Here is a 20,039-nt window from a genome sequence, read left to right as displayed (position 1 = left end):
GCCCTACACCTGCATGGTTCTCCACTCAACACCCTGAAAGTGACATCCCCCAGAACAAAACATCAGTATTTTCCTACATACAACATTTCTTATGACTGCAGGGAAAGTATATTCTAAATAAAACACCTTACCCTAAGTTTGGGATGAATTCCAAACTAACTTCACCAACGATCAGCTCCAGCAGACTTGTAGAGAACTTTGTCAGGAGCGTCGTGGTGGTCTCAGTTCTTCAATCCGACGAGCAACGGACCTAGAATCGAAGAGAGAAGGAGAAAGGGGCATAGAGAGAGAAAAAGAAGATTCCCGCACTGTAAATTCTATCAAAATCCGATTTTTAGAAGTACTTATAGGCCCGGATTCGTCAAAGAGACAGGTCATCTCGTCGACGAGTTCTTAAGTGATTTTGTCGACAAACCTTGCTTCCTCGTCAATGAATTTCAGACTGCCCAAAACCCCTCTCGGTAACTTCTCGTCAACGAGACATGGGTTCGTCGATGAACTCCCTGTGTTCGTCGATGAGGCCTTGTGTAAATCTTCTAAGTTATTATTTCCAAAGTGCGTGTTCATCAACGAAATCCGCTGCCTCCTTCTGTTTCTATTTCCATTTCCCTCCATCTTCATTATTTAAATACCATTATTCTTCAGGTCATTACACAACCCATGCATGAATAAGTGATGTTGTCTCACCAACACTTTATCTCTTCAGGACAAACACACTTTATGGACACTCGGTCTAAACTTGGTATAGTCAAACCCAATCCAAAGTATGCCTTGACCATACTCACAATGACCACCATTCCCCGTGAACCTCACAGCATAAAGGCGGCCCTAGCATATCCTAGTTGGAAAGCAGCCATAAACGAAGAACTTGCTACCCTCCATCAAAACAAGACCTGGACACTTGTTCCTTGCACACCTCACATGCATATCATTGGTTCCAAATGGGTGTTTAAATCAAAACTCAAACCCGATGGCACCTTAGATCGACTTAAAGCATGCTTGGTTGCCGAAGGGTACCATCAAATTGATGGTGTTGACTACACTAAAACTTTTTCCCTTGTCATCAAACCTGGCACAATACATATGATTTTAACAATAGCTCTCATTCGACAATGGACTAATCGTCAACTAGATGTAAAAAATGCCTTCTTGCACGATCTAATTTCTGAAGAGCTATATATGCAGCAACCACCAGGGATGACTAATCCACACCATTGAACATATGTTTGTAAACTACAACGCCCACTCTATGGCTTAAAACAAGCACCTCGTGCTTGGTTTGATTGATTTAGTGCTCTTCTTCTTAAATATGATTTCTTCCGTAGCTTGGCCAACCCGTCCCTATTTTTTCTTCACTCTAATTTTGGCTCCATCATTTTACTTCTTTATGTGTACAATATATTACTCCCTGGATCTACTCCAACACTGGTTACATTTTTCATTCAACTCCTAAGTAGTGAGTTTGCGATGAAAGACTTAGGGCATATTCATCACTTCCTTGGCATAGAAATCACTCCAACATCCAATGGGCTTCATCTATCCCAGTCACACTACGCTCTCACTATTCTTGAATGGTCCAACATGGTTGATTGTAAACCTATGAGTACACCACTTGAAGCTAAAACTAAACTTACTTCTAATGACACTCCCACAGACGATCCTAGTTACTATCGGGGACTTGTTGGTGCTTTACAATATCTCACACTCACTCGTCCTGACCTTAGCTTTAGTGTTAATTACGTCTCACAATCATGCATGCTCCCACAATGACACCCTTACAAATGGTTCACCGTATCCTATGGTATGTCAAAGGATCAATTGGAATGGGGTTACATTTTTCTTCACACACTTCACTTGATCTAGTTGCTTTTTTCATATGCAAATTGAGCAGGATGTCCTGCAACGAGACGATCAACCATGGCCTACTGTACATTCCTTGGCGGGAACCTCATCTCGTGGTGTGCAAAGAAACAACACACCATTTCTTGTTCAAGCACGGAGGCCGAGTACCGTGCCATGGCCAACATAGTAGCTGAACTCATTTAATTGGATCACCTTTATCCTCCAAGACCTTCGAATTACATTATAGTCACCTCTCATACCCCACTGTGACAACCTCAGTGCGCTTCACATGACCGTTAATCCAGTTTTCCATGCTCGCAGCAAACATATTGAGTTGGATTATCATTTCGTGCACAAACGTGTTGCACGTGGTCTACTCATCACTCAACATGTCTCAACCACTCAACATGTCGCCGATCTCTTTAAAAAGCCAATGTCTAAGTCAGCTATTCATTATTTTCGTACCAAACTTTGCCTCTAGCCTCAACAAGGTTTGTGGGAGGGTATTAGCACCGCACGAGAGCTGTTGAGGGGTGATCTCCCCTCAATCAATTCCATCCATGAAGAAACCCCCTCAATCAATTCCATCCATGAAGACACTTTAGTAAATCCCTCACCACATAAAGAAGATTCAATCAATTCCATCCATGAAAACACCCCCACAATCAATTCCATCCATGAAGACACTTCAGCAAATCCATCATCATATAAATAAGAATTCAATCCACATGAAAATTGTTCCAATGACCATAAAATCAATTAAAAAAAGGACGCTCATAATCAATACGCAGATTTGGTACCCAACGAAAATCGTTGACGTATTAGTCAAACCGTCAATGGTTTCACCATTCCGTTGACGATGACATCGACGATTTCAGACAGTATGTAATCCCAAAGCAAATCGTCGATGGTTTTATCACAAGACATGATCGTTGCTGCGCACTTATTGAAGATCTGGTTCCAATCTTCAAGGAACCGAACTTATGAAATTCAAAATGCCACAACTATATAATTCATCCCCTATAAATACTACCCATTGTATAGCCTAAGTATTCACGTTGCCACACCTTGAAATAAAATTATTTTTTTTCAAATTCTTTGTGTTTTTAATTTTTCTTCAGTATGCAAGGTGTAATTGATTTGTACATGTTCATGTAATATTATATAAACTACGATCAATTAGATAATGAAAAAATAAAATGAAATGGGAATACTTGACCTATAAGAGGTGGGGATATTATTGTCTATATATATATATATATATATATATATAGAGAGAGAGAGAGAGAGAGAGAGAGAGAGAGAGGGAGAGAGAGGGAGGGAGGGAGGGAGGGGGAGGATGTTGTTCATCATATATATATATATATATAACACTTTCAATCTTTCTTTCCTTTTTCTTTTAATAAGAAACACTACATAAAATAGATAGTTTTTAGGATAAAAGAAATTGTGCTCTCTTGAGATTTATCTACACTTATCTTTTCTTAGATTTCAAAAATACTACAAACCTACGTTTGATTTTTGGACATTTACACTTCTCAAAAGGTTTGTCTTTCTTTTGTAAAATATAAATGGAGTTTGTGTCTGATTAACAAATCTTAGGGAAGATCTATAGAATTTTTGAAATTTTAATGGTTTGTTTGGATCAATGATTTTATTTAGGAAAAGTAAAAAGAAATGGAAATAAGGAGAAAACTCATTTTTCATTATATTTTTCTTCTATATTAAATTCTATTAAAAATGAAAGTTTACTTTTATATGACTAAAAATTAAGAAAAACTAAATATTAATGATGTATAAAATAAAAGTTTTATTCATAAATTTGGTATATTTTTCATTTTCTTTCTTAATATGAAAACGTGAATTCATCGATGTTTTCATTTTCCTAATATTTTATGAGTTTCAAATGGAGAGAACTCCTTAAAAATTTTGAAACCTTAGGAAAAGTATATTTTAGGTGAATCTCATAAGAGACCCATGTCTTGTACCTAATTTTTAAAAGATTTGTTTGGAATATACACTCTTCAAAATAAAAATAAAAATTGTGAAAAAAAGGAAAAAAATTACTAGAAGTTTTGGAAGTACTTTCTGAAATTCCAACGTGCATTATGCAAGTCCCACATGCATAAATGCATAATGAGCTTGCACCTTCTCATTCAACAGATTAAAAAAAAAAAAAAATTTACTCCACAGAAAAAAAAAAAAAGAAAAAGAGAAGAGTACAAAGAAAACAGTGCCCATGCCAAACCTCTGTACAATACCTCTAGATTATATTCAATAATTGTGAAAATTAAGCTAAATTAATAAGCGAATAACTAGATGCTAACATTTTATTCAAATGGCAGATTAATATTGATTTTAATCGAATAATTCCAAGCACAAAACAGACAGTATACCATATCAATTAAAGATCCTATAATTATAATAATAAAAACTTTCAAAATAGACAGTTTTATTGGAATTAACTTTAATCACAAATCTAACAATTCAAGATCATCATATTATTTAATTAAGAAAATTAAATGCGGAATAAATACCTGGATCCATACTAAACGAGATGTGTCTGATTTGACTATCCAACAACCTTTAGTGGAAAGTTTAGATCTTCCACAGTCAAATTCCTAAGTGTCTCACTTGTGTTCTTTTCTTTAGATGGGGAAAGCAAGAATGTGAAAATTGTTTATGATTTGACTTAAGGACCGCAATCCTATTATGTTTTTTTTATATACTAGGTTAATTTTAGAAGTCCATCAGTCCTAAATTAACTTAGTATTGGGCTTCTATACATTGCAAAACTCATACCCAATAGATGTTAAAATAATCCAATAAAATAATTGTTCTTAAATATGTGAGCCCGCAATAGGAAATTAAAATTTCCTAACAATCTCCCACTTGGGTGACACATAAATATCGAAAAAAATTATATTATCCAAACCTTAAGTGTGTACAATATGACTATTATCTTTATAACATCTTTTTAATTCAATCTTGTTTATCTCATATACTAGCATGGGATCAAAGAGGCACTCGTTACACTCATATTCGTAACTAAAACCATCAATGGTCACCGCACTAATATACTCAATGGCATAGATCAAGTACGGATGTATGGCATGGTAATATACATGCTCCTTAACCTAAACATGCATATCCCAACCGGTCCTACCATATTCCTTATGAGATCAACCTTAGTTCCTTAGTCCTTAGTCCTTAGCTCTTCCAAAAGGAAGATAATATTCAGAGTCACAAATACATAAAAAAATGCTTTCCTTTATTACTTTATTTCTATAGAAAATAATCTGAAATAAGTGTCTACAAGAATGAACATAAAAGCAAATACAAACTCTCACTAAACCGCAACATCGTCCAACAATACGACACACATACGGGCAGTGTGCTCGTGAAACATCTTAGGTGGTAAACCCTTGGTGAGTGGATCTGCAACCATAGAATTTGTCCCAATATGTTCTGTCGACACTTGATGACTCTGAACCCTTTCCTTAACCACCAAAAACTTGATGTCAGTATGCTTTGACTTAGTGGAGCTTCTGTTGTTGTTTGAATACAACACTGCAGACTTATTATCACAATAGATCTTGAGTGGTTTTTCAACCCTATTTAAGATATGCAGTCATGTGACAAATTCTTTGATTAGATGCTTCGTACGATGCTATAAATTCTGCTGCCATGGTCAAAGGAGCTATGAGAGTTTGCTTAACACTCTTCTAGGAAATAGCACCTCCAGCCAACAAATAGATATAGCCCGAAGTGGATCTCTTGCTATTGTGGGATTTAATGAAATCAGAATTAGAATACCCAATGATCTCAAGTTTATCTAATTTCCTGTAGGTGAGCATGTAGTCTTTTGTTCTCTGAAGATACCTCATAACCGTTTTGGCTGCCTTCCAATGATCCAATCCTTGGTTATTCAAATATCTGCCTAAAATTCCAACTATGTACGCCAAATCTGGATAGGTACATACCTGAGCATACATAAGACTCCCTACAGCTGACGCATAAGGAATTTTCTGCATTTCCTTCTTTTCAACCTCAGTCTTGGGGCATTGACTGAGACCGAACCTTTCTCCCTTAGCTGTGGGTGTATCTCCTGAGTGACAGTCTTTTATGTCAAATCTAGTAAGTACCATTTCGATATAGCTCTTTTGTGATAACCCAAGTATACCTCGAGTGTGATCTCGATGTATCTGAATTCCTAATACAAAAGAGGCGTCCCCAAGATCCTTTATCTCAAAATTTTGGTCAGAAATCTCTTGGTTTTGTGTAATAAGCCTATATCACTACTTGCCAACAATATGTCATTAACATACACAATTAGAAATATAACCTTACTTCCATTGATCTTATGGTGTACACAATCATCAACCAAATTTACCTTAAAATCATATGAGATTATTACTTTATGAAAATTGTGATATTGACGGGAAACCTGCTTGAGCCCATAGATGGATTTCTTTAATTTGCAAACTATATTTTCTAGATTTCCAGAAATAAAATTTTTAGGCTGCACCATATAAATCGTTTCATCAATGTCACCATTAAGAAACATTGTCTTTACATTCATCTAATGAAACTCTAAGTCCAAATAAGCCACCAATGCCATTATAATCTTGAAAGAGTCTTTCTATGAAACCAGAGAGAAAGTCTTTTTATAATCGATGCCTTCGTTCTAAGTGAATCTCTTAGCAGCTTGATGTGCCTTATATCTCTCAATATTACCCTTTGAATCCCTCTTGGTCTTAAATATCCCTTTACAACCAATGTGCTTCACACCTTTGGGTAATTTAACGAGATCCCAAACATCATTTGCTTTTATGGAATTCATCTCATCATTCATAGCATCAATCCACTTCTGTGAATTAGAACTTTGTTTTACTTGATGGAAGTTTATTGGATTTTTTTCCACCACACCTATGTCAAACTCATGTTCTTGGAGAAAGACAATATAATCATCTGAAATTGTACTTCTCCTTTCTCTAGTGGATCTCCTTAATAGCATCACTTCTTGAGGTTGTTTAGTTTGCTCTTCTGGAGCAATATCCTCATTTTTTGTAGGGAATACAATGATATTGTCTTGTATTGTTTCTTGAACAGGTTCAATAGCAATGTTAGGAAGAGAAATAAACTCCTCTTCAAAGACAACATCTCTAACCTTATTCCCCCCCCCCCCCCCAAAACTCAACTTCCTCAAGAAACCTGGCATTTCCCATCTCAAAGAAGGTCCTTGTCAAGGAATCATAAAATTTATAACCCCTTGACCTTTCAGCGTACCCAATAAAGTAGCAACTAATTGTCCTTACGTTCAGTTTCTTTTCATTAGGCTTATAAGGCCTAGCCTCAGCCAGACAACCCCAAATGTGTAAATGCCTGATACTTGGCTTTTTGCCAGTCCAAAGTTCATAAGAAGTTTTAGCTATTGCCTTACTTGACACCCTATTTAATATATATGTTGCAGTCTTTAGTGCTTCTCCCCAGAGAGATTTTAGTAAAGAAGAATGACTAATCATACTTCTTACCATGTCCTTAAGTGTCCTATTTCGTCTCTCAGCAACACCATTCGTGCTAGGTTTCCCTGGCATGGTGTACTGTGGGATGATACCGCATTCCTCTAGGAATTTAGAAAAGGGTCTTGGATGTTGTTCTCTTGATCTGTCATATCTACCATAGTATTCACCACCACGGTCAGATTTGACGGCCTTAATTTTCTTGCCTAGTATCAAATAAAGGTACCCATAGCGTGAGTAATCGTCTATGAACGTGCTAAAATACTACTATTCATTCCAAGAAGCCATAGGGAATAGACCACATATATCAGTATGTTTTATTCTAAGACACCCGAGGCTCTATTGACCCCTAAATTTCTTTGTTTGTCAATTTCCCCTTAATACATTCCACACAAACTTTAAAGTCCGTTAAGTTAAGAGGTCCCAGGATTCTGTCTGACACAAGCCTTTCCATTCTCTATTTAGAGATATATCCTAACTGCTTGTGCCATAAGGTGGCGGAATCCTCCTTAGTTAATTTGCGTTAAGTACCCCATGAACTAACATGCAAGGACTCATTATTAGAGGCAATAGTATCTAACATATATAAATTGTCAACCAAATATCCTATTGCAACCACATTTAAATATTGAAAAAGACAAAATTTATTATTTCTGAAAGAATAAGAATAACCAAATTTGTCCAATACAGAAATTGAAACCAAATTTTGTCTAAAAGACGATACCACATATATCTCTTCCAAATCCAAAATATAATCGGATTTAAATAACAATCTAAATGTCCCAATTGCCTCAACCTCAACTTTATTGCCGTCGTTTACGTAGATGAATCTTTCAGCATCAATCAGCTTTCGGCTTCTTAGGCAGCCCTGCATTGACAGACTTATGTGAGTAGTAGCACTCGAATCTACCCACCAAGTATGTAAAGGTACTATAGGCAAATTAACTTCAGAACAAACTGAAGTTAGAAGCGTACCTTTCTTTTCCCGCCATGTGGCGTAATTGGGATAGTCTCTCTTGAGGTGTCCTCCCTTTCTGCAGAAGTAGCAACCAAATTCTTGGTCTGATTTCTTTTGTAGTTTTCCTTAGGATATCCCAAATGTAGCATCTTTATCCTTCTTCCTTTTGTTATTATTAGAGGAAGTTGCTAAGTGAGCATTTTCTATCTTCTCTCACTTAATCCTTTCATCTTCTTGCACACAATGAGCAATGATCTCATTCATATTCCACTTATCCTTCTGACTGTTGTAACTCACAGTGAACTGACTGTATTGTGCAGGAAGGGAAATCAAAGCTAAGTGCACGAGCAAATCATCAAACAACTCTAACTTAAGTGCCTTTAGATTTGAAGTGATGTTAGACATTTCTATAATATATTCCCTGATATGACCTTTTCCTTTATACCTCATTGAAACAAGACTAGCCAAAAGGTTGCTTGTATCAGCCTTTTCGTTTTTTGCAAAACGTCTATGTAGTTCCTCATAGAATACCTCAGCATTATCCTCATCGGACATTGCACCCCTGAATGCTTCTTGAATAGAGCGTTTCATGATCATTAGGCTCAAGCAATTAGAATGCTCCCACCTCTCCAAGTCCCTCTTCATTTTAGAGGTACTTGTATCCGTAAGGGCGGGAGGTCGTTCTATCCGTAGCGCAAAATCCATATCCATACAGTCTAGAACAATCATGACGCTCTCCTTCCAATTCTTAAAGTTGGAGCCGTTAAGCATCATAATGGAATTTATGTTGGCAGAAATTGTAGCAGCAGATGTAGTAACTGAATGTAGAACAAAAAACCAAATAGCATGCTCAGTCATAATATACAAGTCATATTAAATTCTTAAATCAGTTTCATATATACATGACAAACATATTAATAAATAAAAGTGGGCCCCATATGAAGATACCTAGTACAACATTAATATTCTATCTTTGGACAGAAATATTAACTTGTTAGTGGTATCCTTCATGCAGTGATCAAATACTTACAATAAGTCCTGTCAAACAACAAACTTTTCTTTGCACCGACTTATTATTCGCATGGATAACCTAATAATTGTAGCATATTTATCACCGCAAGTATGCAGGTTATTTGGCCTAACAATGACCTTCCTTTGAGCTGATTATTACTTGCACAAATAACACACATACGTCTTTAATGTTTCAATATAAATGCATCTATATAATAGAGGTTGCTTTGGCAACTTATTACTTCAATATACTTATACTGAAATAGTAGGTATACACAAATTACCTTATAAGGAAAAGATTTTTTTTTAAAAAAAAAATTCATAAAATAATGATGATGAAAATAATTCCAAATTCCAAATCAAGCAGGATTCTTTATAGTCCTTAAGTGTGCCAGAGATACCCTCCTCCATATGCAAAATTCAATTCGGATGTACATGTCAATATATATATCTTTTTTTTTTTGTCAAGAAAAATTGTGGGTCACACAAAACACACAAATTGTACTGATTCCCATAAGGAGGGTTCCCAATAACCTCATGAGGGCAAATAGCCATCACATCCTCATTACTGCTTTGAAAATATACATATATGGGGCATGACATTATTTTCTATATCAATAAAATAATTCAACACCCGTAATACAACCTTCTTTCTATATCCTCCAAATCAACCAAACAGAAGCAACAAGAATGATCCTCTACCAATTTATTATTATTATTTTTTTTAGTGTTCAGTGTCTTGTACATCTGTTTCACCTAATTGGCTGTTTTGTTTTGTTTGATTCCATCACCACCACATATCAAATCATACCACTACACAATCATAAAATTCAAAACCCTAACCAAGAAATTTCCTTTTCAAATTGTAATTTTGCTGAACATACCCCACCAGATTTTGGAGAAGTGAACCGAAATAAAAAAAAAAAAAATTTATTGAGTTGAACGGAGGCCGGCGATTATGGAATCCGGTAGCGACATAGAGATTCCCAACCATAGTTTTTTTTTTATTGAAATTAATCCAAATTTATCTTAAACCTTAAACATCTCAAATTAGGGTTGGATTCATAAAATCATGCAACAACACATCAAATCTAAGTTTTCTTTAAATTTTATCATTCCTAGATCAAATCATGCACAATTTCTTAATCAACAACATGATTAGACTCTGATACCGCTTGTTGGAACTAACTTTAATCCACAAATCTAATAATTCAAGATCATCATGTTATTCAATTAAGAAAATTAAAAGCAGAATATATAAATACCTGGATTCATAGATGTGTCTGATTTGATTGTCCAACAGCCTTTAGCAGAGAGTTTTGATCTTTTACAGTTAAATCCCTAAGTATCTCACTTGTGTTTTTCTCTTTAGATGGGAAAAGCAAGAATGTGAAAACGATTTCTGATTTAACTTGAGGACCACAACCCTATTATGTTTTCTTTATATACCAGGTTAATTTTAGAAGCCCATTAGTCCTAAATTAACTTAATATTGAACTTCTACACATTACAAAACCCATACCCAATAGATGTTAAAATAGCCCAGTAAAATAATTGTTCTTAAATATGTGAGCCCACAATAGGAAATTAAAATTTCCTAACAAGTATACCATATCAATTAAGGATCCTATAATTATAGGGATAAAAACTTTTATGTTTTACTATTGTGGGCACACATGCACTTTGCCAAGTGTCAAGCTAAGCATTCAATCATAACTCCATCCTTTTAAAAGTGTAGGAAAAAATGACCGTTTGTATCCTTTTATGTTCTCATATATATCCAAATTGTTTTTTGTGCGGATCAAACACGGTTCCATTTAAGGAATTGACTGCATATTGATTTGCCAACTCTGAAGTTCTCACCATCAAACTTTATTTTTCCTCTTCTATGTGTACTATTATAGGCAATTGCACTATCAATAGATTCAATATGTATATGCGTGCTGATTTGAAAGCTAATATTTTGAAGTCTAATCTATATATTGCTGGTGTTAAAAGCATGGAGCTGGTTTTGATTAAAAGGTTTACAAGGTTCCCCTAATGGTGAGTTTCCTTTCAGGTATTTAGGGATTCTGCTACTTCTACACTGAATGTTATGCATAACTCTCCTCTCATTAATAAGGTTGGCAATCTCATTGAATCGTGGCATGGTGTCACGAGCTAAGCTTGTTCAGGGCATTATGCTTGCCTGTGACCGCTTTATCTCGTGTGCTTAGGATGAGTTTCTATTATGTAAATACTAGTGTAGGGTTAATTTTTGCTAGTATTGTCTTTGTAAGCCAAATAAGGCAGTATGACTCCTCACTCACTTTGATGTTTCCTAGTGCCAGGATGATAATTACATAAAAACCTCTTTAGGGGAGGGTGAGTGTTCATCAGTCATTGTAAAACTCACTAGCAATTGTCAACGTGCTTAGCCTACTTGTCTCCTTCGTTAAGTACAACATGTCAACGGAGGATTTGTTAATGAATTATGTTTACTTCAATGTTTACTGCTTGCTTGCCATGACTTTCATGAATTGATTACTATTTCCGCTGCTATCTGAATGAATGTTAATGAAAGTGTTTCGTGGATGAATGTTGGTAAACGATAGGCTGGTTAGTTAAGTAAGAGTGCTTTAGCTAGCGATGCACGGCCCTTCACAACAGTGTGAAAATAGTCGGACCGTGACATTTTGTATCAGAGCCAAGTCGGTGACACTTGGTGAGAGCCCAAGGTTGAGTTGCTACGTGAATTTGATTGCCTTCGTTGTTGGATTTGGGAAGCTTTGGTAAGTGACCATGACACCAAACACTGCTGAGAGGATCAGCGTGCTGGACGCACAGGTTAAGAAAACAACCAACACTATGGCCGCGGAGGTGACCTAGATGAGAGAACTTGTTGATGAGGTGATGGGATCACAAAAACATCAAACATGTTTCATAGGCGACATGTCAGAGGACTTTCGCCACACGGTTGAAACTTTGCCGTCGCGGATGGCTGATCTGGATGCAAAGGTGAATCTGATGGTTCTTGCTATGGGGAACTCCAACACTCCGAGAGTTAGCAAAACCAAGGTGCTAGAACCCAGGACGTATGGGGCTGCCCGAGATGCCAAGGAGTTAGAGAAATTTTTGTTTGATGTGGAGCAGTACTTTCGCGTTCTAAGGATGGCCTCAAAACAGGCAAAGGTGGATACTGCAACTATGTACTTGATTGGTGATGCCAAACTGTGGTTGCGTACCAAGTACAGAGAAATTGAAAATGGAAGTTGTGTAATTGATAGTTGGGCAGACTTGAAGAGAGAGCTCAAGGCCCAATTCTTTCCTAAAAATGTTGAGTATAATGCAAGAAGAAAACTGAGAGATCTCAAGCATACGAGGTCAATTAGCGAATATGTGAAACAATTTTCTGCTTTAATGTTGGATATTCGGGATATATTGGAGAAGGACAAGTTGTTCTATTTTCCAGAGGGGATGAAACCGTGGGCAAGAACTGAACTTCATAGGCAAAGGGTTCAAGACTTGTCAACTGCATAAGCGGCTGCAAAAAACCCTTGACAGACTACGCTGGTGATGATACTGCTTCGTCCAAATGGTTTGGCGGAGAGGGAAATGGTGGAAAGTCTTTCAAGAGTGGCAAACCCAAGAGTGGGGGAGCCGACTCTAAATCATCAACCTCAAAGGAAGCTTCGTCGTCTCAAGGGTTCAACACACCCAATGGAAAGGGAAAGGGTAAAATTGAGTGTTTCTTGTGTCGAGGTCCTCGTAGAGTTTTTGAGTGCCCTCACAAAGCATCACTTAATGCTTTACAGGCTTCCATTGTAGAGCAGGCAGTGGAAGACGATGGGGAAAAGGATGATACCTTAAGGGTGGGTTGAGTGCGGCTGATGAACGCATTGGAAAAGCAGGCAAAAACACTGAAAGTTACACGAGCAAAAGGGTTAATGTTTTTGGACTTGAGGATAAATGGGAAGAGTGCTTGCGCTATGGTGGATACGGGGGCTACTCATAATTTTGTTTCGCAGTTGGAAGCATGGAGACTCAACTTATCCTTTGAGAAGGATACAGGACGCATGAAAGCAGTTAACTCTGTAGCCCAGCCTACTCTGGGAGTAGCCAAGCAAGTGGCTATAAAGCTTGGACAGTGGGAAGGTCATGTGAATTTCATAGCGGTGCCATTGGATGACTTTCCAGTCATTCTAGGAATGGAGTTCCTAAGGGGGACGAGGGCAGTGCTGATGCCTTCGGCTGGTTCCCTGTGTCTGATGGGAGATCACTCATGCATGGTGCAAGTCGTTGCAATGAAAGGAGACGACGGGAAGTCCCTTTCAGCCATACAACTCAATGAGGGATTGGGTAAGGGTAAGCAGACACGTCTAGCCACGGTGGAGGTAGACAAAGAAGTAGGCCAAGAGTTGGAGCCTACGACCATCCAAGCAGTGTTGGATGAGTATAAGGAGGTGTTGCCGGATAAGCTGCCTCACAATTTGCCTTCACGAAGGATTGTGGAGGATGAGATTGAGTTGTTATCAATAGTGAAACCACCTGCTAAAGGGCCATGTCGGATTGCGCATTGAGAGATAGTAGAGTTGGGGAAACAGCTTGATGACTTGGAAGCGGGATGTGTTCGCCCTTCCAAAACGCCGTTGGGAGCATCGGTGGTGTTTCAGAGGAAACATGAAGAGCATCTGCGGAAGGTGTTCGATAGGCTGAGGGGAAACAGTCTGGATGTGAAGAAGGAGAATTTCTCTTTCGCTCGGCGAAGCAACAAATTCCTTAGTCAAGTGGTTGAACAAGGTCATATCCGGAGGGGTATGAAGAAGGTAAGGATGATTCAAGAGCGGAAGATCCCCATGAGAGTGAAGGAGTTGCATTCCTTTCTTGGCCTTACTGGATACTACAGGAAGTTCGTTGAGGGGTATTCGCGGAGAATGACTCCAATGACAGGACTACTGGGAAGGTATTATTGGCCGCACACACGGGATGATATGGTTGATTATACCAAAACTTATCTCACTTGCCAACAAGACAAGGCGAAGCAGAAGAAGTATGGTACTTTCATGACCGCACCAAAGTACTGTTCGGCAGAGGGGACGACACAATTGTTCCTTGTGACTATTGTGGGATATTGGGGGTTTTCCCCAAGTTATTATTTGTGACCAAGATTTAATGTTCACTGACAACTTCTTGACAGAGTTTTTCAGGATATTCAAGTCACATCTTGACACCTCTTCGAATTATCACCGACAGACAGAGTTACAATTGAAGAGATTTAGAGAGCTGCTAGATGAGTACTTGTGTCATTTTGTTAACGACAACCAGAAGAATGGCGTGCAACTACTTGATGTGGCTTCGCTCTGTGGCAACGCCCAAAGGCGCTCAACAACCAATAAGAGCCCTTTTGAGCTTGTTACAGGCCAGCTACCGCTGTTAACTCACACAGTGGGCAAGCCATACAGACGAAAGAGTCCCAGGGCGTACATCTTCACCAGTGAAGGGAGACAGAATGCAGAGTTTACCCAAGCCTATCTGGAGAGAGCTTCTAAGCAGATGAAGAAGTGGGCAGATCATGAGAGAAGACGACAGTCTTATGTCAATTGCCTCAAGCCATTCAACGCCAACACCAACGACCTGAGCAGGAGTCAGTCAAACAGTGCAGAGTTGAAGACAGTGCAACTTGATAGACATGACGTTGAAGAGATCCTTGCAAATAGAAAGTTCATGTCTTTAAGGAAGAAGCAGCAGAAGTTCCTAGTGAAGTGGAAGTGCCTTGATGACAAAGAAATCAGCTGGATTTTTGCGGAAGATTTGAAGCCATTCATGGACAACATTGAAGTGTACCTACCGCCAAAAGTCTACGAGGACGTCGACCGCATAAGTGGGGGATAATGTCACGAGTTAAGCTTGTTCAGGGCATTATGCTTGCCAGTGACCGCTTATCTCGTGTGCTTAAGTTGGGTTTCCATAATGTAAATACTAGTGTAGGGTTAATTTTTGCTAGTAGAGTCTTTGTAAGCCAAATAAGGCAGTATGATTCGTCGGTCACTTTGATGTTTCCTAGTGTCAGGGTGATAATTACATAAAAACCTCTTTAGGGGAGGGTGAGTGTTCATCAGTCATTGTAAAACTCACTAGCAATTGTCAACGTGCTTAGCCTACTTGCCTCCTTCGCTAAGTACAACATGTCAACGGAGGATTTGTTAATGAATTACGTTTGCTTCAATGTTTACTGCTTGCTTGCCACGACTTTCATGAATTGATTACTATTTCCGCTGCTATCTGAATGAATGTTAATGAAAGTGTTTCGTGGATGAATGTTGGTAAACGATAGGCTGGTTAGTTAAGTAAGAGTGCTTTAGCTAGCGCTGCACGACCCTTCACAACGGTGTGAAAATAGTCGGACCGTGACACATGAGCATAGTTTATCATATGCGGGAAAGTTAGAGCTTACTAATTCTGTTATTCAAGGGATTGATTGCTTTTGGTTTGATATTTTTCCAATTCCTAAGACTATTATGAATCATATTATTAAGTTGTGTAGGGTGTTTTTGTGGAGAGGTAAAAAGAAGCCGCTTGTTGCTTGGAAAGAAATCACTTTGCCAAAGGGGGAAGGGGTTCTGTGGATTCTTGATCTCTGTATTTGGAACAGGGCCTTGCTTACAAAGGCCTTGTGGAATATTCATGCTAAAAAAGACTACATGTGGTCTAGGTGGGTTAACAAAGTTTTTCTTAGGGGAAGAAGTATCTGGGAGGTTAATGCTAAACATGAGGACTCTCCTCTCCTCAAGAAGTTCATTGAATTTAAAGACTTGATTCTCCTGTGGCACTTGTGAGGAGGTTGATGTTCAGTTTAGAAAGTGGCTAGTGGGGGATCATATGAGTTGTATACCAGTTTTGGAAATTAGACACCATAAAGTCCCTTGGCATTCTGTGATTTGGAGAAGTGACAATGCTCCTAAACATGTGCTTGTTCTTTGGTTGTGTAAGAAATGCAAATTACTTACAGTAGATAATTAAACTGTTAGGTGGAAGGTAATGATAAATTGTGTGTCTTGTGTGGTAATGAAGAGGAATCTCTTGATCACTTGTTCTTTAATTGCAGGGTTTCTGCATCAGTTTGGGACCGACTTCAGTCTTTGGCGAAGAAGATCTGTCTTGCCTCCATGGTTATTCGATTTGGCATTTTCATAACAAAATGAAGATTGAATGCATTATCACTTTCAGTGGATTCTATTATTAGAGTTGTTCAGATCCATGTGTATAGGGTCTTGTATGACAAATTCCTATCTTTCATAGGATCCTGGGCTGATGTGGAGACTTGGTGATTTGTTTTATTTATTGTAGTTGCTTCTTTGCTTCTTGACCTTTGTGCCTTGGGTATGTCGGTTTGATGTATTTGTTTTGTTTGTTGTAGTTGCTTCTTGGACTTTGTGCCCTAGGTAATGCCCACATTTGTTGTATCTTTGTTTGTTGGAGTGGGGTCTCCCTTCTTCTCGGGTTTACCCTGCTTCTGTACATATCCTTTTTCATCAATATAATTTATAATTTACAGATAATAATAAAAAAATGTATATGCGTGTAGCCATGCATATATGACCACACAACCACAATTCACCAGCAGTTACATGCAGCAAAATTCAAAGAAAAAAGGGAAAAAAGAAAGAAAAAGAAGAGATCAGTCATGAAAGAGAAAAGGCATCATACTAATTAACGGCCGGTGTCCAATGGAGCAACATCCGTCTCTTTGAAAGGGCTCGGAGGTAAACTGCTTTTCCCGTCCACCAGTCGCTGCACGAAACTCTCTATCCTACTTCCGTTGTTCTCCGTCAATAGCCGCTTCCCCCATAACGGCAGCGACTCCACTCCTTTCTCCTTCAACACCTCCTCCAATCCTTCCGGAGCAACGCCCCTCGCCTGCACAGTTAACTCGTTAAAATCTTCACCAGCTCATTTTCTTTTTAATTTAAAAAGAAGGAAACAAAAATTTTTGAAGTGAACTAATGAAGTGCCTTTTGAAATTTGAATTGCTAATTAATCACAGCCGATGCATATCTTCCGTACGTACCTGAATTCGTACATAATCTGGAAGGTTTGAACAGAATGTGTTTGCAAGCATCTGATCGATGGTCTCCGAGTTACCGTCTAAAGCCACGCCGATGATCAATGAAGCTGGAGTTCCGTCGTTGCGTTTCCCATGCGGACTGTTCGGACTACTGCTTAACGAACCGTTGCCTAAGGAGAGCACGAGCAAGTCCTCGACGCCGTTAACCGACGGAAAATCCCGCTTGTTGTGCAGCACGTGAGTGACGGCCGCCGCCGTCGGGTTGTTAATGACGAGTCCTCCGTCAAGGGCCAAGCAAGACGTCTTTCCGTCGACGGACGTCAGCCCAAACGGCTCGAACAGAGTCGGAGTCGCTGATGCGGCGCGGCAGACCTTCCAGAGCTCGAAGTCGAAGCTCGGAGAGACCGCGGCGTCGGCCCGCGAGAAGACGAACGGAGCAGAGGTGTTCAGATCGTAGCACGGAACGAGAAGAGGCCTGCACGTGTCCTTCAAACTCAACATCTTGCTGTCGTACCGACAAAACGCCTCTTTCAGTACCTTGTCCATGCTCTGGCCAGAGAATCCCCGGCGCCGGTAGAAAATCCCGTCGCGCTTGATTTTGAACATCTTGGAGTTTTTTACCGTCACAAACTCCACGGCTTCTCTCGCCGTGAACAGCGGGCGGCCGCGGCCGTCGTCCGCCACCAGCATTGCTGCGAGAATAGCGCCGATTCCGGAGCCGGCGATCAAGTCGAAGAAATCGGCAATACGATGGCGATTATTACCGGTTCTGGCTTGAATTTGATCTTCGAGATGGATTAAAGCTGCTCCTGTGACTACCACAGTTGTTCCACCGCCGTCGATGCTCAGAATCCTAATCTTCTTCTCGTCGGAATGCGACAGCCATTGACGCTCTAGGTTTGAGAAGATCTCCATTGTTATCTCATTCAACTCCATCTCCTCTCGCTCTCTCTTTCTCTCCCTCTAAGAGATACTGAGCTGATCAGTGCGCGAGTGCTACTGCTTTAAGACAGTTCTTAGTTAGTTACTGATCAGTATCAATTTAGCATCATACACCATTTTTTGCGCACTCTTACGTCCCTTCCCAGTTAATACGCAAGGCCTAGAGCTTATCCACTGCAACTCACCTCTTCCAGGCCCGTGCGGCCCATCAATATCTCCGCGACAGGTGTCTTCACCGAATACGTGGAGGCTAGTGGTAGGAATTTCCAGCTCCTGGGCGCGTTCTACGGAATAATTTCCCAGCAAGCAGGGGATGGGTTCGATCGGTTTTGGGCCAGGACGTATGAGATCGATTTGGCCGCTGATTGGGGTCACGACTCTAGTGGGCGGCTACTAAATCTAGAGAGAGAGCGAGAGAGCGACAGAGAGAGACAGAGGGAGGGTGGCTTATCGGGGAAACCTGGCTAAGTGACTTGCATGTCGGGGTTATTTGGTTTCTTAGATGCTACGGATCTACATGAGAGGCGGTCTGCAAATTGCAGGTGCCATAGGCGTCGCCAGTGGTCACGGCATAACTATTCACTCCCTCACGAGCCACCGAACTCAAAACGTAGGTGCCAACCTTTCTTATTAATATTTGAAATTTTAATTTTAATAATAACTCTACTAGTATGGCTATACATGGCTATTGTGTCTTTTAATATATAGATAAAATGTGAATAGACAATACAAACATTGTATACTTTTTAAAAATTAATTTGAGGCAATTGTTAATTATTGGAGATTTCTAATTTTTTATTAATAGGCAATTTTTGATTTATAATATTTGATAATAATAAAAGCAAAAATATAATCATTACTTTTAGATTTCGATTATTTGTCACGTGCTTGATTAAAATGTTGATAATTTGTTGCTTCTCCATTTGTTTTAACTTTTTAAAAGTTTAACTACATAAGTATATTTTATTTTTTTATAAAAGCAAAATTTATTCTTCATTTTAAATTAAAATATGTACTCTCTATTTTGATCGATTTTCTTTTAAATTTGCAACATATGAATATTTCTTTGCTTTTTGGTTAAAAAAAAAAAAAACTAAGCTTGTATTTTGCGCTTATTTCATAAAATTAATTTTCTTTTGCAAAAAAAGTACAATGAATTAAAAATAATAGATCAAACTAAAAAGAAAGTAAAAATATTTCAAAAAACGCACTCTAACTCACATGTCTTTATGTTTTTTTCAATGTCACTATATTTATAATTTTTATAATAAAAAATATTCATGAATCTTTTAATTTAGAAAATCGAAACCCACAGAAAGCCTTCTTTAATTTATAAATTTCTAAGATTTTTTAGCGCTAAATTGAGAGCAAAGTTGGTTGGTATCATCAATTAATATATAAATTTATACACCCGAATTTGTAACTAATTATTGATCATTAACTCTACGTCACCCTTTGGATTTATTAGGCATCATACACCTACTTGACCTCCAAGCAATTGTTGCATTCACCCACCCATGACTCTGATGGCTGCTGATTTGATGGTACTAGGCTAGGATCTTCTCGGCCTTCACCACTCCTACTGGATTCGGCCCAACTGTTAAGCCCATAGCCACTTGAGGTGAATTTACAAACCCAGCCCAAATTTTCGTGTCACATGGGCTTTCCGCTCTTCAGCCCCAATATAAATTCAATCACTAATGTTTGCTCGTATTACAAG

The 20,039-nt window shown here is 38.7% G+C and overlaps 3 protein-coding genes across 5 annotated transcripts in view; all 3 read right to left on the bottom strand.

The window, feature by feature from the left end:
* Nucleotides 1-18,992, bottom strand: part of LOC131151609 (probable inactive patatin-like protein 9) — a 28,547-nt gene extending 9,555 nt beyond the window's left edge. The window contains exons 1-3 of one of the 3 annotated variants that reach the window (XM_058102870.1): nucleotides 17,381-18,800; nucleotides 17,020-17,229; nucleotides 16,509-16,825 (exon numbers count right to left, since the gene is read on the bottom strand). In XM_058102870.1, coding sequence (XP_057958853.1) covers nucleotides 17,023-17,229; nucleotides 17,381-18,313 — 1,140 coding nt within the window. In that variant the 5' untranslated portion in view covers nucleotides 18,314-18,800 and the 3' untranslated portion in view covers nucleotides 16,509-16,825; nucleotides 17,020-17,022. The other 2 variants (XM_058102872.1, XM_058102871.1) reach the window with 2 other exon arrangements.
* LOC131151167 (secreted RxLR effector protein 161-like) lies at nucleotides 5,568-5,990 on the bottom strand. Its single transcript, XM_058102419.1, has one exon. It carries the CDS (start codon nucleotides 5,988-5,990, stop codon nucleotides 5,568-5,570), a length of 423 nt encoding a protein of 140 aa, XP_057958402.1.
* LOC131151166 (uncharacterized) lies at nucleotides 8,536-9,180 on the bottom strand. Its single transcript, XM_058102418.1, has one exon. The coding sequence runs from the start codon at nucleotides 9,178-9,180 to the stop codon at nucleotides 8,536-8,538; it is 645 nt and encodes a 214-aa protein (XP_057958401.1).
* Nucleotides 18,993-20,039: the final 1,047 nt, after the last annotated feature.

Source organism: Malania oleifera, chromosome 3 (assembly GCF_029873635.1).
Source record: "Malania oleifera isolate guangnan ecotype guangnan chromosome 3, ASM2987363v1, whole genome shotgun sequence".
Classification (NCBI taxonomy): domain Eukaryota; kingdom Viridiplantae; phylum Streptophyta; class Magnoliopsida; order Santalales; family Ximeniaceae; genus Malania; species Malania oleifera.
The sequence above is the reverse complement of the archived record's forward strand: the minus strand, read 5'-3'. Positions and strand labels throughout refer to the sequence as shown.